Source organism: Anabas testudineus, chromosome 2, assembly GCF_900324465.2.
Source record: "Anabas testudineus chromosome 2, fAnaTes1.2, whole genome shotgun sequence".
NCBI classification, from domain to species: domain Eukaryota; kingdom Metazoa; phylum Chordata; class Actinopteri; order Anabantiformes; family Anabantidae; genus Anabas; species Anabas testudineus.
In genome coordinates, this window is record NC_046611.1 from 2,053,694 (window position 1) to 2,080,722 (window position 27,029).

The 27,029-nt window shown below is 41.8% G+C and overlaps 1 protein-coding gene and 1 long non-coding RNA gene across 4 annotated transcripts in view; one reads left to right on the forward strand and one right to left on the reverse strand.

The window, feature by feature from the left end:
• Nucleotides 1–8,961, reverse strand: part of LOC113162900 — a 49,126-nt gene extending 40,165 nt beyond the window's left edge. For 2 of the 3 annotated variants that reach the window (XR_003298853.1, XR_003298852.1), the window contains exons 1-2: nt 8,843–8,961; nt 8,069–8,264 (exon numbers count right to left, since the gene is read on the reverse strand). This is a non-coding gene — a long non-coding RNA (uncharacterized LOC113162900). Of the gene's footprint in view, nt 1–6,974; nt 7,417–8,068; nt 8,265–8,842 lie in introns of those variants that run through there. The other variant, XR_003298854.1, reaches the window with a different exon arrangement.
• The window catches only part of LOC113162899 (zinc finger protein GLI2-like), a 65,906-nt gene extending 44,384 nt beyond the window's left edge, over nt 1–21,522 (forward strand). Inside the window, exons 4-14 of the mRNA XM_026361147.1 lie at nt 106–308; nt 2,737–2,916; nt 8,083–8,284; nt 8,800–8,992; nt 10,206–10,316; nt 12,124–12,261; nt 13,847–13,996; nt 14,912–15,076; nt 15,930–16,208; nt 18,042–18,390; nt 18,563–21,522. Of these exons, the coding sequence (XP_026216932.1) occupies nt 106–308; nt 2,737–2,916; nt 8,083–8,284; nt 8,800–8,992; nt 10,206–10,316; nt 12,124–12,261; nt 13,847–13,996; nt 14,912–15,076; nt 15,930–16,208; nt 18,042–18,390; nt 18,563–20,745 (4,153 nt within the window). The 3' untranslated portion in view covers nt 20,746–21,522. The remainder of the gene's footprint in view (nt 1–105; nt 309–2,736; nt 2,917–8,082; nt 8,285–8,799; nt 8,993–10,205; nt 10,317–12,123; nt 12,262–13,846; nt 13,997–14,911; nt 15,077–15,929; nt 16,209–18,041; nt 18,391–18,562) is intronic.
• Nucleotides 21,523–27,029: the final 5,507 nt, after the last annotated feature.

A 27,029-nucleotide genomic window follows, 5' to 3' on the forward strand; every position in this document is an offset into this window, starting at 1 on the left:
CAGCAGTTTAACTCTGGATGTTTTTACCAGTTTCTAGTTGTGGCCAAGCAGCAAAACACGTTCAAAATTTAAAACATGAACTCTAATTGTTTTTGTCTTGTTCAGACCTGCAGGTTTGGCCGGCAGCCCCGTCATCTCTGACATCTCCCTCATCCGCCTTTCACCAGCTGCAGTGGCGAACGGTGACTCTCCTTTCAGCCCCCCTCATCCGTACGTCAACCCCCACATGGAGCACTACCTGCGCTCTGTGCACGGCAGCCCGACCCTGTCCATGATCTCAGCAGCCCGAGGACTGAGCCCAGCTGACCGTAAGTTCACCAACTCACAGTGTTCATCTAGTTACTGATAAGATCAAATAAATGCTTCTGTTCATAAATGTTGATATTGTGAAATGATAAAACTGATCAATATAAATATAAATCCCTCCTTCAGTCGCTTGAATTAAAAAAAAAAAAAAAAATCTGGTAAAAATCCAAAAAGTCATTGAACTTCAAGTTTCCAGCTAAACTGAAACCAGGATACAGATCTTTACAGATCTTTTTCAGGGTCAGCCAACCTGTGCCTTTACATTCTCTTAACTGACCTAATTTCCTTGTTAACATGTGCAAAGATTCTTGTCTTCATTTGTTCTTAGTTGTCTTTGCTGCAGTTTTTATAGACCAGTGGTTTTTTCAACTACTTTAAATAAAACCAAAATATACAGTGAGAATCCAGTTTGTTGCAAGAAAAAGTGAATATAATTTTGTTTAAAAAAACATATTCCTGTAGTTTTTAATTATATAAGAGGTCACATGACAGCTCAGATTTATCTCGAGACTCCCTGGGAGGTTCCAGCTTACATTAAGCTCAGTACTGCTTCAGTTTCCTGATTCTGTTTCTTTTCAGAACAGATTTGTGTTTGTTTACGACTCCGTTTTAAGATTTCTGTGAATCACTTTAGTTTCTTTGAGTGAGCAGATATCTGGAGACGTCTTTCTAAATTCATTTAAGGAGTTTATTGTCTAAACATTTCTTCAATCATTGTTCTCACTAAATATTTTATTCATCTTCATATTTGACCAATTTCACAGTGTTGATTTAATTGATATTTTTAACTTTAAATAAAACGAGGATGTTTCTGTGATCTGATGAAAGACATTTCAGGAGGTGGATTTAGAACAAACCTCATTTAGTGTAAATGCACCATCAAGAAAAAGTTTCCAGGAGAAACCAGTGGTAACTGTATGTTTCTGCAGCAAAAGGGACGTTAGTCCAAAACAATATTCAGCAGGGAACTGAATGAAGTGATGCAGGAAAACACTGTTACATGATTTGGTCCTGCAGCAGAAGAGCCCTGACCTGCACTCTCAGGTGTTTTGATACCAAAGGGACCAATTTAAAAAAGCCTGTGGAAAGTTATAAAAATAAATAAAAATACTGGCAAATCCTTGATCCACTTATGTAAATTTACCAGGTTGTAATGACAACTCTTCCGTCAGCGCTGTGCTAAAATAACAGATTAGAGCGCGGCGACAGGACGACATATAAATCTTCTTTTACAATCTGTCAGTGGTAATGTGGCAACGCTTTTAAACTTAAATAAGCAGCGGCACCTGAGATCTGGCTGTGATAAAGCCGTGCGAAAGGAAAAAGATGGGGGGACTATTTGCAGTGGAGAGAATACAAATGTTTGCTGAAAGATGAGACGGACGGCTTTTATCTGTGACCTTTCCTTGTCCCCTACAACCTGTACACAAATATAACATCCTGTCACCATCTGGAGTATTGATTCTGGATATACTGCTGCTTTATGAATATGATTTGATTTAAAAACTTTAATCTCCACACAGCCTCTTCTACTCTTTTCTGTCTCATTTGCCATCAGACTTTCACTTGATTAAGAAAAATACTCTGGTTTTTATCTCCTGCTTTCGTCATTGCTGAGACTTTTTAAGCGGAAAGTGCAGAAAATGATCCTTTAAAGGAGCAGAAAGAGCAGTTACTTCACCTATGAAGTCACCACGAGCGCAGCGTCTGGTCACTGTAACATCCTGAGTCCTAATGTCGTCTGAAAGATCACTTAGGAGTCGAGGGCAGGAGGTGCAGTCCCTGAAACGAGGGGGAGACGTTTGCTTTGCCGAGCAGCGTCTTCAGGATCAAGACAGAGGAATGAAGAGGGGGAACCACTGAGGAGGTGTTAAACCAGTTCATATCTCAGTCTTATGGGTGCTGACACTTTTAAAAGCACTTTACTGTGTGAATGTTAACAGCAGCACAGGCCGAGTGAACACAGAGAGCGAGGGAACCACGAAGGGAACTAGATTAAAATGAAATACATTTTAAAAAGCCAAATGTCTCTAAACACGTGAATCATAAGAGGTTCTTCCACATTTCTTTGTTCTATCTCACCCTCATAAAAGCCACTAAACGTAGAGATAAACTATTGGCCGTGCTGATTCTAGTACAGTAAGTTCTTACTCTGTGTACTTTTCCTTCTGAGACTGAGACAATGTGAGTTTGAGGGTGGGAGCTCCGATACAGGCCACCGCACATCAGTGACCCCGCCCCGCCGGCCCCTCAGTCCATTCAGAGATCTCCTCAGCAAGAGGCATGACACACCAGGAATTCACCCGTCTCCCCCATTTCTCTCCCCTTCTTTAGTCATCTACTTCTATCCTCCCTTCACTCCTTCTCCTTCTTCCCTCATCTCCTATCCCTCCTCACTCACCCTCTTTCTCCTTTTCTCTCCCCCTTCAGTTGCCCATGAGCATTTGAAGGACCATGGACTTTTTGGGCTTCCTCCTCCTCCCGGGGCCACTCCGGCTGAGTATTATCACCTGATGACCAGCCACCGGAGCCCCTATAGTGAACTACTCATGCAGGGGGCTGGAGCCACCGCGGGGGCCCACCTGTCTGAGTATATCACCCCCATCGATGGTGAGTAACTGAGAACAAACAGGGGGGAGTTGAATGTTGGAAGCTCTCAGCTGTAACTAACTGTGCGAATCTATGTTTTAATTCAGTTCAGTTTATTTGCACCAAATCACATCAGAAGTCGTGTGAAGCCACTTCACAGTGTAAAGAACAGAGAGGAGGAAACACAACTAGAAGAGAGAGGTCAAATGTTAGCCAAGACGTCTACCAGACTAACCTGTGAAGGTTGTAATGAGTTAGATATGTATGTAATTTAAGTTTTAATGGAATAACTCTAGGTCTTAGTTGATTGTCATAGCTGATACCTTGGTTAAATCAAGAGTTGCTAGATCTTCACGTGTTCAAATTGTCATGCCAATGAAAAGTTTCCCTAAAACAACATGCTGACTTTTAAAACACGTTACAGCACATTAATATTTTTAGAATAGACTGTTTGGTGATAATTTTCTTTATTAATAAAGTAACTGTGAATCTGAAGAAACACGAAGCTGCAGCACACAAACGTTGTAGATGTTCACATGTTCCTAGCACCTCGTACTGTTTACTCAAAAATAGAGGGTGAATACAATTAATTGTAAAATAAATCTCTGCTGATTAAATCAACAAATTGTTCTGACTTGAGAAAGTAGGAATAGATAACAGCGTGCATCGTTTGCTTTGCTATTCTATCAGTGACATTTTCTTTCAGCTGTAGTTAAAAGAGCAGCACATTCGTGATAACATTTCCTGCCACACCGCTTTTATCAGCTCTGCAGGAAGATCTCGACGTGAGGACTGAGTTACTGTTGAAGGTGTCAACGTACAGTAGGTGTTCAAATAAATAAAACAGTTAAGAGAAGGAAGTAGGACTCCCTCCTCTGGTATCTGACGGTGAATGTCGGGACAGTTTGTCACACAGCTGCACCAGTAAAAAGGACAGTTCCACTGTTTTCATGAAGCTAATGTGGGAGCTTGCTCCGAGGTTGTGCAGTTAAAGGAAGATCTGATCTCCAGCAGCCGTCCGTGCTGCTTTGACACTGATTAAGGAGAATGAAATTCCTATCAAGGTATTGAGTACAGGTGGATGATGAAACAAAGATCACAGGAGAAGCGTATGAATAAAAAAGCCTCGTATACATTTTTCATGTCAAATAACTTCAAAGGCCTTCAGGTATCAGCCGCGTGCTGCACAGTATTTCTCCCTGCAGAGTTTCCGGCAGCGTTTTCCATAAACATCGACGACTTATTGTTCTGCTGTGACATTTCCAGTGCACGTCATCCCAGCGAACATTAAGTGCAGCAGGTATATTTAATGTAATGAATGCCTACTTTGATCCCAGCCTTTGCTCACCACCTTAAAAGGGCAGCCATGTCTGAGAGGGAGACTGATGGTGGAGAGGAACTCCAGAGACTCTAATGTCGGAGTCTCTGTGATTCTACTTGCCAGCTTCTCATCTTCACATGCATCCGCCGTGTCTGCTCCGTGAAGTCACATCTCGTCTTTGTGACTCAGGTTAAGGGACATTTCTAGTGCTCGTGACCTGAAGCTGCACGTTCACATACATTACTCCTTATGCGAGTGTGATTCACTTATGTAACATTTCTTATTTAAATATGCATCTTTTCCAGCAGTGCCTGTTTTAAGAAATCTTCACTGCTAGTAGATAAACGTTACAGCAACCACGTCCACAGTTTGAATCTGCCTCTGGACTTCAGTTGCATATCTTACTCCATCTCTTTTAACCTCATGTTTCCCCGTCTCCTCTGATTTGTAAACTATCAAGTAAGGACAGAAATTTATTTTAAAAATTATATTTCTGCCTGGAAAATAACTATGCTCCTCTTCTTCAGTGATTCTGGTAATCAGTCATGCTCATTTGTTTCCTTTAGTGAAACTCAAACTGTTGTTTTCTCCTCTATCAGATGTCATGTGACTGTTTGTGATGCATGCAGCAGGTTGATACACACCTTCAAAAGAAAATTCCTTCAGTCTACCCTAAAACCTAACTTTCAGAGTGAAACTAGTGTTGAGCAGCATTTTTAGTTTAAAACATCATCATCTAACTGAGGGAAAACACCAGCAGCCTGAGTTAAACCGTTTCCCTGCAGCTTCAGCAGACAGAGAGCAGGTTGTGAATGAGCCCGCTGTGTTGTGGTGTCGGAGGCCAAACTTGTGCTGCTGAGCTGACGGCGGGCTGCCAACAGCATGAAGCCGGCCTGCCGAGCTCACTAAAGCTGTCATAACTTAGTTTCCAGCCGTCCCAAACACTGTGCAGGCGCTGAGGCCAAAACAAACGGAAAGCACATTTGGCGCTGTCTTGTTAAATGTCAGTGTTAAGTTATTGAGCGAAAGTGTTGGATGTGGCTGTGAGGAGGGCAGAGAGCGAGCAGGAAAATCATTTTACCCAGCAAATGCCCTGGGTCTGGTCATTTGAAAGAGCAGAACAAGCTGAGATCCACTGTTATCTACCGCAGCAGATACGTTCCTCACGATATGACTCTAGAAAGTGCGTGAATTAGTTTAAACACACAGCTCCAGCAGTAAAGCAGGTTTTTTTATAAAGTTAATATAGAAACGTTGCTGCTCATTACTCGTGTGTTAAGTTTTCAGGAAACACTGTTAGAAACTTTAAAAACCACGATGACGAGCGTTCCACTGTGTCCAAGCTGCTGTGGAATCGTTTGAACCTGCAGTCCTCTGGTTTTTAACACTTCACTTATGAACAGACCACAGTGGCAACGAGAGCCTCGGGGCTGCAGAACACACTCACACACACTCATTCACTCTCCAAATCACTCCTCACACACTCCTCCTCTCGCCCATCCAGCCCTCCCACTGGCGACTGCTGATATAAATCACAGCGGAGGGGTGAGGAAGGAGGGGGTTGGCGAGCGAGTTGAGCCGAGCGTTTCCATTGGTCCATTTATCAGGGGAAGTGGCACATTAATAAACACATCTCCCCAGAGGTGAGAGGAAGTAACAGAGATGAATACGGCTGCCAGACCTGAACGGCTTCGTCTGAGCCGCCGCGATCACTGATAACAAACAAAAAAAAAAAGAGAAGAAGAAAGAAAAGCAACACCCCCTCCCCCCGCCCCTCCACCCCATCGCAATCAACCTGAGCTACAGCTCAACTTTAGCTGGTTAAATGTCCAAATTAGCGTCCCATGACACCAGCTGCCCAAATGCTGTGAGGCTGTTGGTAATAAAGCTGCTGAGCTGAGGCGTCCCCTCGAGGAACTACCACTGATGTCTTCTACTTCTGCGAATTTGCTTTAATCATCATTCAAATTCCATATGTTGCAGAATAAAGATGCCCCCCCCCCCAAACAGATAACATACGTTAGAGTTTTTCCTCGACGACAGACTTAGAAACTACCTTTTAGCCCCGGTCACTAAGGACAGCAGTGAAAGCAAACAGAGCAGAATTAATTACACAGTGAGCTCCTCACCGTCGTGGCTGAGCGTCTGTGTGTGTGTGTGTGTGTGTGTGTGTGTGTGTGTGTGTGTGTGTGTGTGTGTGTGTGTGTGTATGTGTGTGTGTGAGGAAGTGAAGGTTTCTTTGGAAAGTGATCAACAGTTTATGAGACGCTGTAGCTTCCAGAGCAGTTTTCAGATAAACTGGTGTTAAATGCTTCTGTTTCTGTTCCACGTCGTTTCCTCTTCTTCTCTGACTTTTTCTCGTTCATTGTTGTTTATTGCCTCTTTACTGCCACCTGTGGTGGAACAGTAGCACAGCAGGAATAACGCTACTACACGACTACAACATGAGCAGCACGTTTAGAGAAAGTCGGTGTCTGAATTTACATTTCAGAGCTGATATCGATCAGTTCGCTCTACATACTTTTCCTCACAGTTGAAATCAATTCTCTGTAAATTGCCCTCATTTAACATGATGAAGAACAACCCAGACTCAGTGATGTTTATCTGAAGTAATTACGGAGAATTATTGTGGGAAGATTGATTAGTTTTGTCTGAATCTTAATGGGGTCAACACATGTGGGCAGATGTCAGAGCTGCACAGCGTTTTCATCCAGACACATTGTGGAACAAAGACTGGAGACAAAAGGTGACACAGAAGTCTTAGTTCATTATCACATGAAGGACTCAAAATATGGAGTTTCATAGTAGAAACGTCTCAGCACCTTCTTCTGGTAGAAAAACATCCCAGCGATGCTCTTCAGCCGGCTGCAGGCTTCTCTGGACCACTTCTGTTTCAGTGGATTTCCTGCTGCTGTATTTGTTGCGTTTCCTCCATGAGATGTGACGTTACTCTCTAATACCCACTGCCAGACTCAGTTTCCGTCACCGTGAACAAAGTGTTTACTGTATTAGCTGTGAATCAATCTTGAGCACTTATTGATAGAGTTGTCCTGTGTCTGGGCTCCTGTGGGCTACTGTGTCGTGGGGAGGCTTTGGTGGCATCAATCACACGATTCCAGCTGGAGCAAAGTCAACTCTCTCCCTCCTCGACACTTTACGCCTCCATCCCGAAATAGCGTGAGTGAACGCTGTGGGCTGATCTTTAGAAGGCGACACCGTGAAGAGGCGAGAAGTGACACATTAGATTTCAGGGATCGTTCTTTTAGATTGAGAGTATTTAGAGTCTCAGGTGAGAGGAAGGGACGCAGCTCAGGATCAAGGAGGTAGAACATTTATAGTCAGTGAAGACCAAGTCATCCAAATCAACCGTAAACAAACGTACGTATATGTAGTTTTAGTTTAGTTTAATGTTAAATGTGTGAAACTTCTGACAATTAATAGAATTAAACCTATCAGAGTGATGCTGATTAATTGGGAACTAGTCTGTTTTTTTTCTTTTGCTGTTAATAATGATGCCTAATGAACTCCGGGAACTGATTAGAGAAATATACGGTGCATCCTCTTAAATAAACAATGGTGTTTTTTTTTTTTAATACAATAACCTGGGGAATCACCTGATTTATTATCCAGGATTCAAGGTATTCATCTATAGCATTTTCAGAAAATTAATCTCTGACTGAAACCACTTACAAATGAGTTTGTGAAAGTGTTTGCACTGTATAAAATATATAAATATAATATTATATAAATCTGAATGCATTCAGGCTGCTACAGAAAATTTACAACAGTCTACAGAAACAAAAGTCAAACACTGAATCAAGTCTCTAGTGTCTACGTCACCTCTCGACTCACCTGTCTGTCCACAGTGTCGCGGTTCTCCAGCCCCAGACTGACCCCCAGGCTGAGCAGAAAGAGGGCCCTGTCCATCTCACCGCTGTCCGACGCCAGCATCGACCTCCAGACGATGATCCGCACGTCGCCCAACTCCCTGGTGGCTTACATCAACAACTCACGCTCCAGCTCGGCCGCCAGCAGCTCCTACGGACACCTGTCAGTCGGAGGAGTCAGGTAAATCACCTGAAGAGACCCAAACTGTGGTCACTTCATGTTTACCCAGTCTGAACAGAGTAGTTTAGTTTCATCTTCAGTTAACTTAATTTAAACTTTTTCTTTGTTAAACACATCGATCTAAAGAATTCCACAGTTTCTACAGTTTAATCTGCAGCAGTGTGTCGTCCTTCGTCAGGGTTTGTTCTGATTGGTTAAAGTGGGAGGAAACAGGCTTTATTCTGTTACTTTGCTTCCCCGAGTCGTCTTTTCTTTCTTCCTTTTAAAGATTCACCTCTTCTTTCCCTCCTTGTTGCTCTGTGTCTCCTGAAATTAAACCTCTACCTTTCCTTCCATACGTTCTGTATTCTTCTCTCTGACTCTTTCTTCCTTTGTGTTTCTTCTTTCTTCACATTTGTTTTGTTCTCTATCTGCCTTTTTCTTTTTATTCCTTATTTATTTATAAGAACTAATCTAAAATACCAGGACCCGTGTGAAACTGAACGTCACCTTAGCTTCTCCTTTGCTCTGTGCAGCCCGTCCTTCCCCTTCCCTCACCCCATCAACCCCATGGCCTACCAGCAGCTCCTCTCCCAGCAGCGGGGCCTCAGCGCTTTCGGCCACACTCCGCCTCTCATCCAGCCTCCGCCAACTTTCTCAAGTCGTCAGTCGGGCCTCGGACTCTCTCCACTTCCTGCCTCCACCCACAACAGCAACCTGACGTCAAAGGTAAAAAAAGAAATAATAATAATTGTTGACAGTTGACCGAGTTTAGACTCTCGTAATTTGCATGTTTGTGAAACTTGAAATAAACTGAAAGAAGCTGAAATAAACTGAAATAAACTGAAAGAAGCTGAAATAAACTGAAATAAACTGAAATAAACTGAAATAAACTGAAAGAAGCTGAAATAAACTGAAATAAACTGGAATATTCCCACTAAGCTACTGGAATTAAGTTTTTTTTAAAGCTAAATAAAATCTTAACTTGAAATAAAATAATAAAAACAATGATGCTGTCTTCCAGCATCTGATCTTCAGAATCTTTTTTAGAGTGTTTTCTCTCACAATGATTTAGCTCCACTGTTATTTCAGTTATTTTGGATTCTGGCTGAACGAATTTCCCCTTTTTGCTCTCGAGGTTTTTTCCTCTGTTCAGTCGAACCCCAAGTTTCCAGCCGTTTGTTCTCACTGTGGATTTAGTTTGCCGTCACTGTCTTTTGATGTCTGTGTTATCATCACCCGTCTCGATGAGTCGCAGCGTACCGCTGTGTTGATTTGCGGCGTGGACCTCAGCACGTGCAGTGAGTGTGCAGAGTCCCGCTGGAGGTAAACACTCAGTGGAGGAGACTGTTTAGAAGGAGAGCCATCATTTCCCTCCGCCTACACAGTCCCAACTTGTTTTTTCTCTCTTGTGCTGTCAGCACGTCATGTAATCTCTGACTCAAACTAAAATTATAGACTTCTGAAAGGTCAGCGAGTGCACGGGAAGGTGGAGATTATGGCTGATGGATAACATGTAATAGAAAAGTCATCTGTAGTTTATCTTTTATTTTTTATGTCAAATAGACCAAATATTAACTAATTAAACTCTGACTTTGGAAAAGAGTTGGCAGCAACATAAAGTACAATGATTTGCACTGAATAAGTTCAAACCTGCAAACATTTAACTTGTATGGAAGTTTGTTGCTGCCAATATTTAAATACACATGATCATGACAACAATTATAGAAACAGTGATAATGAAACATGAAAACATATGATGAATTAAATTCATATAAAAATAAAAACTCATTCAATGCTTCAAATTTAGTTTAATTTTCCAAATTGAAGCATTTAATAAAACATAAAAGATCAGCCACAGACGTCCATCCATTGGACTTGAAGGTGTTCTTCAAGTCTGAAGTTCATTTTCCATCACTGTTCTCTTCTTTCCTCTGCTCAGACCCCTGGTAGCGACTCTGCCGTCAGCAGCACAGTCGACCCCATGAGCACCAAAAGGTCAAAGGTCAAGACTGAAACAGAGGGACTGAGGCCATCGTCTCCTTGTTCACCGGTATGAGAAATAAAAGTCACTTTTGTTCACATGACAATTTAACAGGAGGTTTTCCAACAAATAATCGTGACACTTTTAAATTTCAAGACTCTCACTGTGACAGTAACATATCGATCGCATCAGTCTAAAACTCAAGGTGCATTTTCAAAGTTAATAATCATTTATCATTAAAAAATGGTCATTTCAGGTTCTGCTTTTCAGTTCCTTCTTAAGGACGTCTGATAGTGTAAGAGAAGTCAGTGGATTTGTTTAGTTAAAATATGCAGTGACTGTGGTGACGCAGACAACGTCTAGAGAATGATGTCAGGGCATTTTGAAAATTCATCTGTGAGGACTTTTCAGGAAGTCCGGGGATATTTTTTGAAGACATTTCTAAGAAAGTCAGGACTTTGTCAGAATATTATCAAAGTTTGTGAACTCGTTCCAAAAACTGTTGGTATTTGAAGTGATGCGTCTTTTTCTGCCGGCGTGACTCATGGCCCCGGGGAGCCGCAGCCTCCTGTGACCCCCTTGTAAAACACATCTTGAATAAAGAAAAACTCCACATGATAAGAGCTTTGCATCCATTCGTCTGGTCGCTGCTTCTGCCCCCCTTCTCCCGCTCTCTCTCCCTGGCCACTGTAAACTGTGCCAGAGCACTTCATTTTCATGAAATATTGGCCGGGCTTTATTGTCATCTGAGGAGCCTTTTTCTCTTGCTTTTGACAAATTTGCAGCTCCTCTCCGATAGCGAGGCAGGTTTGGGCTTGATGCATGGGGACGGCGGTGCGAGCAATCGTCTTGGGGCCACCAGAATTGATGAAGATAGCGTGCGTGGGGCAGAGACAAACATGCTGCAGTCAGCATGTTGTGTGTGAGAGTGTGTGCGTCTTTGTGTTGGTGGAGGTGCACAGGAAGCTGGGTGGGACGAGCTACGTGTCACTTTCTGTCTCACACGTGCACATGTGCTCTCGTACATCAGTCTACACGGGGACGATTAGAGTTTGAGTCACTGAGTGGGAGAAACATGTTGGTCAAGTTGGAACTTTCTGGATTTTGGGACACTTGATGTTTTATTTAGGACGTTTTTGGAAAGAGAAGCACGTGTTTCAAAGACAGTGTGAAAAGTCAGGATGATATTTTAGAAAGTGTGTAAACGTAAAGTTTATATTTTGGAAACTGAGGACATATTTGAAAAGTGATGAAAACACAACAGAATGTAGACGATCTTCAAACCGATCATACATTTAGGAAACTCAAAGACCATCTGGAAACTTTTTCAAAAGTTTGATTATTTCTATTTTGAAAAGTTGAAGACATCATTTAAAACATTTAGAGAGTTGTGACTGAGGTTCTGGTTTTAAGACTTACTCTTTCATGACTTAACCTCCACCTCTTAACATCTCGCTGAAACTCTACAGATGTTTTAAAGCGGCTCTGAGGTCTTTGAGCTGCAGTCTGACTTCTGGTGTCTTCACAGAAACATGAAGCTCAGGCTGTGAGATTTTGTGTTTGGTCCGTTTATGTGCACTCGGCCTGATGACAGGGTGAGCCAGCAGTTGTAAACCGAAGTCACGTGTGTTTGTTCGTGGTGAAGTTTTTCAAAACAAATCTGAGTCCAAACTCTTTAACTTTAGTGGAGCATGATGGAAATGTGTGCACTTTAAATCTGTAATTTACCGTCTCTGTTGTTCAGAGCAGGTAAAACATACGAACCAACAGCTGCATTTTAGGTGGTAAACTGTTTCACATACTTTTCTAATCAGAGTTTAGAGATATAGGATCATTCAAGGTATGGTCTCGAATGTTTGATCTGGACTTTCCACAGAACCATCACAGCTTGTTGGACCTGAAGGACGACGTGGACCGGGACGAATGTAAGCAGGAACCGGAGGCCGTTTACGAGACCAACTGCCACTGGGAGGGCTGCACCAAGGAGTATGACACCCAGGACCAGCTGGTCCATGTGAGTGTGAGAAACGTTTGCACAAACGACAAGTAGAAGAACTAATCGAGGAAGTTTCAGGTCTGCACTCGGGTCAAAGCAAAAACACAAGAAGTCAAAGTTTAATATAAAACTAGAAACTAGATTCTTTGTGTTGTGGTTCGGAGAGAGTTAAGTAAAAGTTTTTCCAGAGGTCAAGTTCGACCCGGACATTTGAAGTTCCTGGATTTTAATAAAATCACATTCATGTTAATACGTTTTCCAACTTGACAATCGAACGTCTAAAACCATCATCAGCTTCACTTCTTCCTCCTTTCACAACAAGCGGAGTCTTGGTTAAAAGCATCTTAAACATTCCACACTTGCACTGAAGCAGAGAGAGAAAAAAGAGGGCAGGCCGAGGGGATTAGTGATGGTCTGGGGGGCCGGGGAGGACCTTCTGTCGTTAATTCATTAAAATCTAATTCTTCTTTATGGCTGTTTGCAGCCTTTTAGAGCTGCACTGTGGTATTTAAACCAAATTCTGCAGCTTTGATGTGACACCTGTGAACAAATTCAACTACTGCAGAGATAATCATCAGCACTATTGTTTTCCACTAAGTAAAACCACATTCTCCTTAAACTCCAGTAAAGCTCCACTGGTCTCTTCCTAGATTTAAGATAAACATGTTACAACTTTCTTTCCTTTGACCTTCCACTTATTCTTTTGGCTTCCAGAAACATTAGACTCTGTGAAAGAAAAGCTTCTGTTTTATGCAACAAATCAATGTGTTTATATCTGTAATTCATAAACTTCAGGGCATTCAAACCTGATTTAGTTTACCAGTGCAGTGGATGTGTGCAGCCCTCATACAGTAGTAACCATACAACATACGGTACCTGTGGCTGTATGGGTTGAACAAACAACAACATGTGAATTGGTGTTTGTACGTGTAGTTTGGGACTTTTGCACCAATCTCTATGCTAAGCTAGGCTATGCTAGTGTGATACAACACTTCATAAAGAGAAAGGCATGAGAGGAATCTAATCTGGGATCAGGAGCTAAAAATGTTCCTAACAATAAAATAAGAAATGACCAAATGTAGATCCTGATGTTTTTAAGTAAATTAGCCGAAAAGGACGCCTGAATGGAAATAAACTAATTTAAGTTCACATATGTCTTTATATGACAATAAATCTGAACTTGAAAATTACCGTTATTCATTGTGGAGGTAGATATTTTGCTAAAACAAGTTGTTGTTGTTGTAAAATGTTTGTAGACCAGACAATAAGAATAAAGAAAATGGAAAACAACAAAGAAAAATTCATCTTAACATTTTAGAAATTATCTGTAAAAACTTTCATTTTTTAAATTGTGGGACACTTTTTGGATTTGACTCTTAAAGTGCACTTTCAAGACTCTACAGGCTGCTAATTAGTCTGACTGAAACATTTCTCTCTGCTGCAGCTTTCCTTTGAGATTTACACTGATAAGATGGATTTCTGCAGAAAAATCCTGCCGACAACAACATGAGAGCCTCTTAGTGGACAACTCTCTCCAGAAAACTCCTCATTTCTGTGTGTGTGTGTGTGTGTGTGTGTGTGTGTGTGTGTGTGTGTCCCACAGCACATCAATAATGACCACATCCACGGAGAGAAGAAGGAGTTTGTGTGCCGCTGGGAGGACTGTTCGCGGGAGCAGAAGCCCTTCAAAGCTCAGTACATGCTGGTGGTTCACATGCGCCGACACACAGGGGAGAAACCACACAAGTGCACGGTGGGTAACGGATGGCCTCGGTGCCCCAATGGGCCCAACGAGCCCCTGGAGGGCGGCAGCATGCACTCTAAACATTGTATTTCTGTATATGTAGATACTGTAGGTATTAAACAGACTAACACCCACAGGATAGACAGGATTAAAGATCTCTTTCTTCTACTCACTGCTGAGTATATACATGCATAAATATCACATATACTACTGCATGTTTAATATAAATCATTCAAATTCTTCATAATTTATTATAATTTGATTTATATACACATACACAATGACTAAAACTAGAGTAAATATATATTATGATAAATTATCTTCAAATCAAAATTTATATTCTGATTGATGAATATACAAACATATGCATCTTAAACACAACGCTCATATTTACCAGTATTGCTGACAGTAATTAGACAGAAGCCACAGCTCATCATCCTTATTTAAGTTATAAGTAAACAGCGTCTCAGTGTCTTTTCATTCAGCTAAACCTCAAACAACCCAACAATGTAAAAAACAAGTCTGGATGAAAACTGGAAAGACACAATCAGATATACTAAAAGCCCCCGGCTAATTGCATTTAATGACGGGCAACCAAAAGACAAAACCTGTGGCTTGCATCATATTTTAGTTTTGCATTGAAGGACCTATTTGCAGCACATGTATAATCAGAAATTGACGTCTACTCATGAATTGCTTTGTCAGTGTCTTGGTTTTGACAAACTCAGCATTAGCACATATCCTTTCAGATGAAGCCTGTGCAGACTGTCTTCGACTAGACTGATATTGGGCTTCAAACTGTGGAGGTGCTTTGGTTGTTGTCTGGACCGTGGTCCACTCAGAACTGTTGCCATTTTAACAAATGACAGTAACATATTGTTTAAAAGACATGTTGAGAGCGCCCGTTCTTTTCTGTTCCTGCAGTTTGAAGGCTGCTCCAAGGCTTACTCCCGCCTGGAGAATCTCAAAACCCATCTACGCTCCCACACTGGCGAGAAACCATACGTCTGTGAGCACGAAGGATGCAACAAAGCCTTCTCCAACGCGTCGGACCGAGCCAAACACCAGAACCGAACACACTCCAACGAGGTACAAAACACTTTTCACCTTTCCTCAGTACAGCACCACTGACCTTCCTCACGCACAGGACATCGCACAGATAGACTCACTTATACAGCTCCACAAGAAATTCTCTCGGGTCTGAAATCTGAAGTGGCCAAGATTTAAAACTGCCCCAGAACGGCCCAAATTGTGTTTGCATAGAAAAGCATGTGAGGATTGTTCATGTACAGGTGTCGACAGCAGGGTGTGTGTTTCTTCTGCACGCCCAGACGTTTGTGAGTAAATAATGAGGTGTAGACATAATGAGCACAATGGCCCACAATGCATTAGGGCGAATCATTCTGCCCACCCCACCCCCCTGCAGAGTGGGACCACCTGCAGACGCCGAATAGAAAATGAAACCTGGAAGCATTTCAGAAACCTTGCTGCTTATCCATCAAAGGACTGCCAGAGAGGGAATTCGCAGTCGCTGCAACAACCCACAAACACACGGAGGCTTTTATATGACACATGCACCTGCACACCAACAAGCACTCAGGTCAAATCTAATTCAATGAAGAGAAATCAATAACTAAAACCAGCGTGCTTATACTCTCTAATGGCAGATTATTTCTAACTTATGACAATAGGACAAATCATTTATTCCTTAGTGTTAGTGTAGAGTTATTTTCTACCTGGTTATTATTATTCAGTACATTTGTCAATTGTTTCTTCAGATAAACAGAAACAGTCTAATGAATACCACCTTTTTGAAACTTGTATTTTGTCAGCTGTTAAAACCTGTTCAGGCCTTTCACCTTTTTCTTCTAAACCAAAGGGTAAACTCAACAGCAATGTTCTCATCAACAACTATCACTTGTGTCTTTCGTTTTATCTGCAGAAACCGTACATCTGTAAGATCCCCGGCTGTACCAAGCGTTACACAGATCCCAGCTCCCTCAGGAAGCACGTGAAGACCGTCCACGGCCCAGAGGCACACGTCACCAAGAAGCAGCGCAGCGACCTGCCGCCCAGGCCGCCGCCGCCCAGAGAGAATGGCGAGAATGAGACAGGTCCAAGAGACAGAATCCAGAGAGAGGACAAGATATCAGACAACAACTCCCCAAGAGGTGTGGAGGACTACCTGCAAGTCAAATCCATCAAGACAGAAAACTCTGTGGTAAGACTGTTTAATTCAGTTCTGCTCAACTTCAGTAAAAAAAAAAAAAAAAAAAGTAAATGCTCCGAAGTTTCATTATAGAACTATGTAAAAAACTAAATACTACACACGACAGACAGTAAAGTAGATAAGTACACTAATCTAAATACATACCAGCGATTCTTTGGAGAGGAATAGACAAAGAATTGGACATTATAAATAATAATAATGATAATAAATAATTAGGGAGTGTGTTTTACAAGCCAAATTTGCTAGGATCCTTCATGCCAACTGCTCTTTAGTGCCTTTAATTCTAATAACTTTACTTCGAGACAATAGACCTTCACTCCTGCAAACAAAAGCATGCCTTTTTATCTTAACCTTAACTTCTGCTGACTGCTTGACTCTTCATTTCTTTCCCTTTTCTGACTTTCCTTACGGACAGACCTTGCTAAGGTGAGCTCACCTGGGCTTTTTATCTTTCAACACTCTTTCACCATTTTACATCATATTTTACCATCTTCCATCATTTTGTGCGACATTTTAAACCACTGCATTTCTACACAATTCAGTTCCTTTTAGCTTTTATTTTAATGAGATAATGACCACTAAGAACAATATTTGATATTAGCTGGTTCTAGCTGCAATTTGCCACAAAGCAGGTGCACTTGATAAATATGTTGGCAAATACTGTCCACCACAAAATGAATGGACACTCCACTTTGTTTAAATCCATAAGCAAATACTCGTTTTAGGTTTGTTAGGGAAGGAAACAGGTGTAGCTGCTGATCTATAATCCACTGACTCTGCATGTCATCCAAGAGACAATGTACATCACTTTTCCTTTAGAGGGGCAGTTTAAACCTGCAGTAGAGACCCATCAAACACAAGTCAGAGAGCCAGCGCATGATAAAAGCCACCCCAGGATTAATATTCAAACAGTGGGAATTGGTGTTGGCGCTCCGTGCAAACAGAGCCAAGCATCAAGCTGTGATCAAGACAGCTTTTTAACAGTGAATATATTAGAGTCTGTGAGGAAACTGAGGCTGGGAAACGCTGATTCGGAGGGATACAAACTGTGTATCCATTATTGTCATTAGAAAAGAGAAAGAGAGGATATTTATAATGTTCAACCATATGCAGCAATTTAAACTGCATAAATAAACATTAGGAAACAACTGCAGCAAAAGGCAAATCATGAGTCTGACATGAAACGCTTAGCTGAAATATTAGAAATATTAGTGTGAGGAAAATGTTACTTGCTTTCTGATGTTTAACTTTACATCTAGTTCGTTAAATATAAGAAAGTGTAGAAAGCGTTTTCACTTGCATGAAAAAAATACTGCGTGGAAAGAAAACCCCAAAGGCTATTTACTGTAGACCTAAGTGAAAGAAGTGAGTGTGACAAGCAAAGCCTTATACTCACCTAAATGTTCAACAAACCTCCACAGTCCAGAGTTCAGTTTTTAAAGAATGAAACGTGATCACATCTCATGGTGATTGGCCCGGCACTCTGGCTCAGGCTCCAGCAGCCTTTCATCCTGCCCATTTCTAATTCACAGACAGACTAAGACAGCCTGTAATCTGTGGTGCACCCCCACCTCTTCACCCCATCCCAAAAACACTCATTATTTACAATTAAGCTGGGGGAGGATAAAAGACCCAGTGATTCACTGTTCTTCGTGCCATGTTAACCACTGTTCCACTTTTGTTCTAGTAAAGAGAAACTGTTTTTCAGAACAAATACTTGTGTCTTTACTGCTTCTCTCATGCTTTGCTATCTTGTCCGCTCTTTCTTCCTTTTCTGCATTTTCTCCAAAATTCCTTCTCTTTCCTCAATCTCCCTTTTTCTAGATGTATCAGTCCAGCCCTGGCGGTCAGTCATCATGTAGCAGCGAACCATCACCACTTGGCAGTACCACCAACAATGACAGTGGAGTAGAAATGGCGGTGCACAGCGGGGGAAGCCTGGGGGACCTCAGCACGCTGGACGACTTGCCTTTCGTGGAGTCCTTGGGCTTTGAAGATTTCACTGGTGGGATTGCAGCGGTGGGTCTCCACATCCGAAAGCACCTTGGCTCCAGTCAGCGTTTGGAGCATCTGAAGAAGGAAAAGCTGAAGACAGTGAGGGACTCGTGTCGGTGGGCCAGCAGACCAACACCCCCGGTCCTCGGCACCAAGCTCCCACCCATACCAGCAAGTGGTGAGTTCGGAGAAAAGTGGGATGTAAATAGATTGGACAAAGTCCCCAGAAAAAGAACCTACCCAGTTTGTGCTCCTACTCCTACATGTTTTATTTTGTTGACTAGCTAGTTGCTAACTTGTTTGTCAGTTATTTAGTTGTAACTTACAACATTTTATCGGTTAATTCACAGGGTCACTGCTGGAAAGTCCAAGTATGGGTGGTCCGCTGTCCTTCCCTGCTTCAGGCTTGGGTGATCTGAGCTCCGACAAGATGACTCTACTGGGAAACCTTTCAGAACGCCGTGACAGCACTTCCAGCACCCTGAGCTCAGTTTACACCCTCAGCCGCCGCTCTTCAGGCATCTCCCCTTGCTACTCTAGTCGGCGCTCAAGCCAGGCCTCGCTGTTCGGTGCCAACCGCCCCAGCAACATCAGCTCTGCTGACTCCTATGACCCCATCTCTGCTGACATCTCACGACGTTCCAGTCAGGCCAGCCAGTGTGGGGGAATCAGTGGAAGTGCAGGAGACTGTGGAGGAGGGGGCCTACCCAACCCCCTTAGCCTGACCCCAGCCCAGCACTATCGTCTCAAGGTTAAATATGCCGCTGCCACTGGGGGCGCACCACCTACACCTCTTCCATTCATGGACCGAATGTATCTGAAGACCAACTCAGCCCTCCATGGGGATGCCCAGGAATCCTCCTCCATCAACAGAGGTCTGCCTTCCAGGCAGTACAGCAGCTACACCAAGCAGAGCTTAATGCCCCATGAAGTCCCATCTAACATCCCCCGCCGAGCCAGTGACCCTGTGAGACGAGTGGCCATAGATTCTATTAGCCAGCCACTGATGCATCGCTACAACAGCATGGGCACACTCACTGGAGGGATGACTATGCAGCCTCGTCCACCACCTACACCAGATCGCCGACATCCATCCCAGCAAGGCTTGCTGCAATCAGAGTGTGTCCACCACTACACCTATGGCCTGCGACCACCCAGTATTTCAGAGAATGTCACCTTGGACATGCTGAAAGGTGACATTCCTGAGAAAGACTTGAACCTGCCTGACTTCAGCACTGACAAGAGTGATGCAACCAATCAACAAAATCTCCAAGGAAATCCTAATCCCCAGCAGCAGTCATTCTATCAGAGAAGGATGGCTATTGTGAATACCAACATGAACCAGATGACCACCCAGGTGTTGAGTCCAGGGCAGCAACATCAGATGTGTCCATCTCCAGCGAGGGGCAGTAGGGCCAACCTACCAACCGACCGGCCTGTTCAGTGGAACAAAGCGTCTTTGGGACTTATGCCGGATGCTGGGCAGCAGTACTCCAAGCCACAGGTCCAAGGGAATTTGGCTGTCGTCCAACAAAACCAGAACTTTGGATCCATACAGAACAAACTCTGCTGCACTCAGCAAATGATTCAAAGCCTCACTAACACAGCACAGAAGAGACTGAAACAGCTCAGTGGTGAACCTGGACTAAACTGCTTCCAGCACCAGAGATTCCAGCAGTTAGCAAATCTTAATGAAACAGTTACCTCTCAGTGCAGGTTCAATGAAGGCGTCAGTCCTTATGATAAGAACGGTAACGCCAATTACACAGCAATAAATGGGAGCGTCCTGAGCCTCAACTGCAAACAGGATTCTGCTGACATGGAAACTGTTGACATGCACTTTGCTGATGCTGGATTTCAGCCTGTGCAAGTTAAAATTGAGGATTGTGATGAATCACTTATGATTTCTGACCAGCAGAACTGTAATATGACCTCCCAACACGCCTTGCAAATTAGGAATCAGAGTCATCTCCAACCAAGACCACCAACAGAACCCAAATCCCTAAATAAGCACCTATCGGGACCGAAGGTAATGCAGCAAACAAGGCATCTAAGTAATGATAACCTGGATTTAGCAAGTAGTGGAGTTTCAGGGCTTAATTACAGTAGCAACAATTCTAATGACAATAGCATGTACTACACAGGGCGGATTCAAGTATTTGAGTCCAACAGGAACTTGGAACATCATGTTTCGCCTTTGGTGAATGTACCTCCTTTTGAGAATGATGTCGAGTCTCCCAGTTCAGGTGACAGAGCATCCAGGACTGTAGAATCTAATGCAGCACTCGAGCCAGTACAGATAGACTTTGATAGCATGCTGGATGATGGGGATCAGTCCAGCCTGATGTCAGGAACCTTGAGTCCTGGTCTACTCCAGAATTTGTCCCAGAGTTCCTCTCGGATGACAACGCCCAGGAACTCGGTCACGTTGCCTTCTGTGCCAGCAGGAACAGGGAACATGGCCATTGGAGACATGAGCTCGTTGCTGACTGCTCTAGCAGAGGAGAACAAGTTCCTCAACATGATGTCTTAAGCACAAGTGCAGACAAAAATGTATTCGCAGAACTTCTAAGCTCCTGATGCACAATAAACATTGATCCACAGACTTAAGATTGATGTGACTGTGTGCCAAAAAGCCTCTGCAGTGTGTGACATTTCATTTGTAAATTATGTAAAATGGCAATTTTCTATCTTTTTAAAAGCCATATTTGTCTTTTTTTGCCTTAGACAGTAAATATCATGCAAACAACAGAATTCCTTCAGTTGTTGTACAGGTTTGCAGTAAGATCAGTTTACTAAGTGCCTGGCTCAGCCAAACAAAGCGTGTTGTGCATAGATTACATTTAAAATGTTTAACTTCCACCAGGTGATTATCTGATACCTATATATTTCAAATGTACTATCATCACCAACATGTTGGTTCACTGCAAATTATTGGAGCTCAACTTTAGTTTATATCATGTTGCTCATATCCGCTCGAGGACAAAAACCATTAATCAGAACCTTTCTGTCTCTTATCATCACAGCATTTCACGTTTACAGTCTACAGCCATTATTTAATTATTGCTGCATTGTTGCTGAGATTAACTGTGACGTCTCAATGTCAGGCATCAGAGGCTTGATTTGTGACTGGAATTGTGAACCCATGCCCTGATGCATGACTTCTATTCTTGCAGCGAGAAGAGCAGAAGACTGAATATAGAACATCAGAGAGAGACAGAGACTCAAGCTTTTTCCTTTTGTATACTGTTGCACCAATTTGTTGTGCTGCTTATATGTAAATATCATTTGTACATTTTTAAGAAATACAATATTGCCATCAACTTTTTAAACAAATCTTGTTTGTGTTATCCTTAAATATAGATGTATAGATGTTCATATGACTCTAAAAGGGGTAAGACTGGAGTAAAACCATGATCACCGTTGAAAAAACAGTGTTGACTGTGGAAATTAGAAATGAACTTTGCTAAAGTTTAAATGAAATCTACCACAACTTTGGGGATTTGTTAGTTTAAACACAAATGCTACCTGTTTAAAGGTAGGAAAAGATTCTGGTTCTGGTATTAAAAACGTACTTTGCAATGCAAAACTGAAAAGAGATGCTGCTTGATTGCTACAAAGGTACAACCGGTATGGGACGGTCAGTCTCTAGCATGATGTCAAAGACTTTACATTTAGACATTTCAGACGCTTCAAGGTAAATAAAACATCTAAACCAAGGAGAAAAACTTTACAATGCTCTTGGAAGAACTGTCTCCATTTCATTAGGGGGGGAGTCCAAAATGTAATTATTTATTTTAAGATTGAAGTGCTGAGAAAGTACTGGGAGAATTCTGTTCTGTTAACATCTACTCTGAGCAAATCTGAGCATCTCAAACGAATGTAGATGGAAACAGCAGCAGTATCTTCAGTTTGATGGAAACTTCTGAATATTCTGCCTCAACTTCATCTTTTCTCCTTTTGTTTCATCTCAAGAGGTTTGTTCCAGGACAAGAGATGATCATTTGTATAATTAGGTGATAATTATTATTTTTGCAGTAGGGAAATGAATCTCCAATTCCACCACTAGTGGCAGTAATCATTTCACTTGTTTACAAAAATGTAATTAAATTATTCCACCTTGTTGCAAAAGCTGCTTCCAGACACTGCAGGTGCAGGTCAGAACTAGGTTAAGATCCATTTTAATTGGATAAAATTACTTCATTGAGAAACATTAAATGTTAAATATTGAAGATATACAATGTTAGATTACTGAATAAAGCACACTACAGCCAGTTATAGTCTACCCCCCTTATAGTATAAAGTAAATGACCTTTAACCTGATATCAGTCTATTTCCTGAGGGATAAACATAAAGGTAAATGAGCAGTGGCCAAATCATGACACAACTATATGAATGGTGCTCTTCATCATCTGAGCAAATAATATTCATCAGTCTCTCTACATAGTTCCCTGAACAAAGAGGATCATTGATCGCGTCAATAATTCAACAACAAAACTTTTGTCTTTGAAGCCACGTTCCTACACCCTCTGCCGACAACGCACTTTTCTCAAACCTTTCTTGCTGAACGTCAGACTGAGGCGCACGTTCTTAAGACGCTGCACGACCTCTTTCAAGGCAGCTTTGAAATAACTTCCACTGACCTCGTCTTACCTCACCAGCAAGAGCAGGCTTGACATAATGTAAATTCTCACTTGGAAGTTGATGAAAAAGGACGTTAACAGGAGAGGAAAAGGCTAGACGTGTGCGGAGCGGCCGCTGCTGCTGCAGTTAGACTGTGTGTACTTCAATATTAGCTCTGACAGAGAGGCCCAGAGGACGCAGCTGCTGAAACCACATAAAACAAAGCAGCTGAGAGGAGCGAGAGGTTCCTGGGACGCAGTGCTGAGCGGTAGAAAGAGGAACAAATGATTTTAGTCTGTCAGGAAATTCAGCCGAGGATACGTTTGATCCAGAGTTTGTGATTGCTTTTGCCACTGGAATTCCTTATTCTCTTAGAGATGTGAAGTGGGAGAGAAAATAGCCCCAGGCTGTGAAATCTATCCAGGCCCCAGGCCCTGAACAAGAGGTGGAGATAAGGCTTGCAAAGATCATGCATTATCAGCACCTTCATTTACTGATGGAGATAAATGAGCCAGAGAGATGAAAGATGGGTTTCAGCACTTTGCCAACAAATTCATGGATCATAAATGGACGCCTAGTTAGTGTTCAGTTACTCATGAAAAGTATGAGTATTTTAAAGGGACACTTCCAACACAGACAGAAGTTAGCTCGTACAGTGGTTAGTAGGAGACATTGACTTCATATTAGGCGGTTAACTCTGGTCTTAACTTGGTATTTAATAAAGCAGAATTTAAAGGTTCAGGTAACAACTGAATAGAGTCAAGTTGAAACTGTTCTAACTTTCCTTTTTTTTTTTATTTTACTTTTAAACTCTCCCAATTACTGCAGGACTGATTTTAGGTTTGTTACCATGAAATGAGCGATTTGAATTCTGTTTACATACTCTTATTGATTTGTTTGACATTTGTTAAAAATCTATTAGATACTGGTTGGAAATGCATCATTTAATCAACTTACATCCTCCAGCAGGAGTCTGCAAAACCATCTCCTCGTGTCTGAAACAGCGCTGTAAATAAACACTGGACAGAAGAGAGAGATCCAGATCAGTCAAATAGGGAAAACACCAAAAAACTAGAACTACAAACATCATTTTCCAGCTTTCTGTTCATTTCAGTCAACACCAGTGAGAACAAAGTGGGTCAAAATCCACAGATCAGTAAAGAACACACTGGAAATGGACACTTTCAGTCCCTTCTCTGACTGACTGACTGCTACAGCGAATCTAAATGACAACTCAGATAAGAGCCGTCTCCAGCGAGCGCTCCGAGTACTGACTTGACTCGTAACTGCTCCCAAGCTGCTAGAACTTTGCCACTGGTGTAACACATACTGTAAAATGTTCACTCCTTAATTTTTATTCTATTTATTTTATTACTGTGAAAGGAAGGATTGCAAATAAGAATCTAATTGTACTGTAACAGTTATGTTTATCTGCACATATGACAACAAACAGAGCAGTGAATGGAGCTGTTTGCTGAGTTTTAAGGACTTCAGATGTTCATGTTTCACAGCTAGTGTTTCCTTCTCTGCCATCTCTTAAAGCTCCAAGTTCAAGAGCATCAATGCAGCAATGTCAACCTTTTGGGAGGTAACACTACTGGAAACGACACATACAAACTGTTGGGATACTTGTGCAGTAGTGGAGCCACTGTCTTGTTTTGTAGCAGGAATTTTGTTAAGGTGAATGTTACATGTGGGGTGGACACTGTGCTATGAGTCATCAGTTCGCCTCAAATAAGCTCTTTAACAAGTGAACAACTTCATCTGCTGAGTGAGCATCTTGGGCCTTCTCCTTGTTTTTGGTGCATGGTGTAAACCGAACTCGATCAGGTTTTATTTTAGAGCCCAGTTCATTTAAAATCTAATTTTAAAATTAGTTTTTGTTGCTTTTTGGCAGTAGCCAACAGTGACACCAGCCACCACAGGAGTCGTGAGGTTGTGCGTTTTGTGCGGTCGGACACTAAGTCGCCCCTGCTGACAATATGTAAAGTGATGAGCGGGCCAACATGGAGGCTGCCAGCTCAATTAGACTTCTGACAATCAAACCAGTGAATGCACTCTGATGTGAAGGAGACTGAGCTTCATCACTGACCTCCACCACCCTCTTCCTTCCTCGTTGCTGATGACACCACATCACATTACCAGAGCTCGGCATTATTGTGTTATTATTACGCATGTGACAGTCTAACAAGGCTGAATCCCTCCTCCAGCTCCAAGTGTCAGTGCAGATGATGGATAGTGCTCTGCAGTCACTGATGCCTCATTCATTTCTATTAGACTAATATGTAAATCCCCTCCAGAGTTCAGCCTCTGCCTCTAGTAGCTGGATATTAATTTATGAATCAATTTCAAAAGATTGTGGTCAAACTGGCAGCTGAGGAGTCTGTCTGTCTCTATTTGTATCTGCCTACAGATGATCCCACGTCACACACCCAGCTACAAGCGCCTGCACATACTTTGGCATGAAAATTAAACCTTAAACAACCAATAAGTACTGTTGCCTATCAAACCTGTAAGAGTCTGTAACACATTAGGATTTCTATGAGATGAAGCACCTTCGGTTCCAGAAATACAGACATTTTTTTTGCATGAGTGGCCCCTGAGGGACAAATGTATTATTAAGGTGCAGCTCCTCTTATTTCAATAGGGCCACCTGCCTGCCAGAGTAAGTGCTGTGGCCTCTGTGTCAGTGCCTGCTTAATATTAACTAATGCCCTATGAATAATCTTCATCCTCAGAAACGGAGGTCACGCTGCAGTAAAGTCTTAGAGGACAAAAACACCGACACTGTCCTTTAAAAGTAAAAAAATCTTTCCGTGCAGTTTTGGATTTTCCTGCATTAAATGACACGCTGACCTGCACGAGCAGAGGATTGTCTGGAAATGTTGGTGGAGCAAGAAGAAGTAAAAGTCCTCTTGCTTTGTCTGAGGTCTTTGGTTTGAGGTCAGTGCACAGTTTTTATAGTTTATACATTTTCTGGACGTCTATGTTTTGTTTCTACTTTATGCAGATGATACCATTTTCAGCACTTCTAATGAATTTGAATTTTAAAGGACATAAGATGATTCACAAAATGAGAAATAAGCAAAAATACATATTTAACATTAAGTTCTTTGTTTTGACTTCTCTGTATTCTTTCATTGTGAAACAGAGATTAACCACAGAAACATCAAGGACATGTGGAGTAAGGTGGAAGTGAAGGATATGGATATCTTGAGGGTTTTATCTTTCATATACCTCAACCATATATTATTTGACATAAAGACAAAAAGAAAAAGAAACTCCACTTAAACAAATGCCTCATTCAGTAATGATTTGGTATTTAAAATAGTTTTGTTCTAATACTTTTACCATGTTCACCACGTCCTAATGTCATGTAATTATTAAAGTGTATACTGTTCAGTGACCAATGTAAAACTGTACTACGTGGATTCACGTAAAGCTGCAATGATTAGTTGCATCATCAATGATTTGATCCATTTTAGCCTCTCAGATAAAAAAAGATTTCATACTAGAATTGTATCTTGAATTTTTTTGAGTTTTTGCTGCTAGTTGGACAATCGAGACTTGAAGATGTGACCCTGGAAACTACAGACAGGCCGAACAATTCATCAAGTAAATAATCTGCATCAAAAAATGTAAATAATAAAACAGACTAGGAGAATACAGATGCACCTCTTCAGCTCTGCTACAGTCAAAGTGTTTTGTTCAGTCACCAATTATCAGCGAGGCCTTCGGTGTCATGATCTAATACAACATGCATATTCATGATATGTTCCTATGCAAAATAACATCTGTTTTCCAGCAACATGCCATCTGTCTGAGGGACATTTGGTGTATTAACAGCTCATCATGGTCAAAAAGGAAAAACAACAGCAGAGAGGTTTTAAAAAACAATTGTGACGATCATTATCTGTGATATCTCACACAACCAGAGTCTCCATCGTCATTTACATGTTATCACACACACTTCATTGAAGAGATGCTAATTTGCATTTCAGGCAAGAAGCTGCTGTTTCTGCACAGGCAGAGGTTTAGTGTCGTGCTCAAGGACACTTGGGGACAAAACAGTGGAATCTGAACTCTGTTTTAGTTACAGGATATAGTCTGGAAGATTTATAACATTTAAAAATAAAGTTTCACCAAACTATTTCCTATTTCCACAACAAATTTAGTATCAATACGTGAAAATAT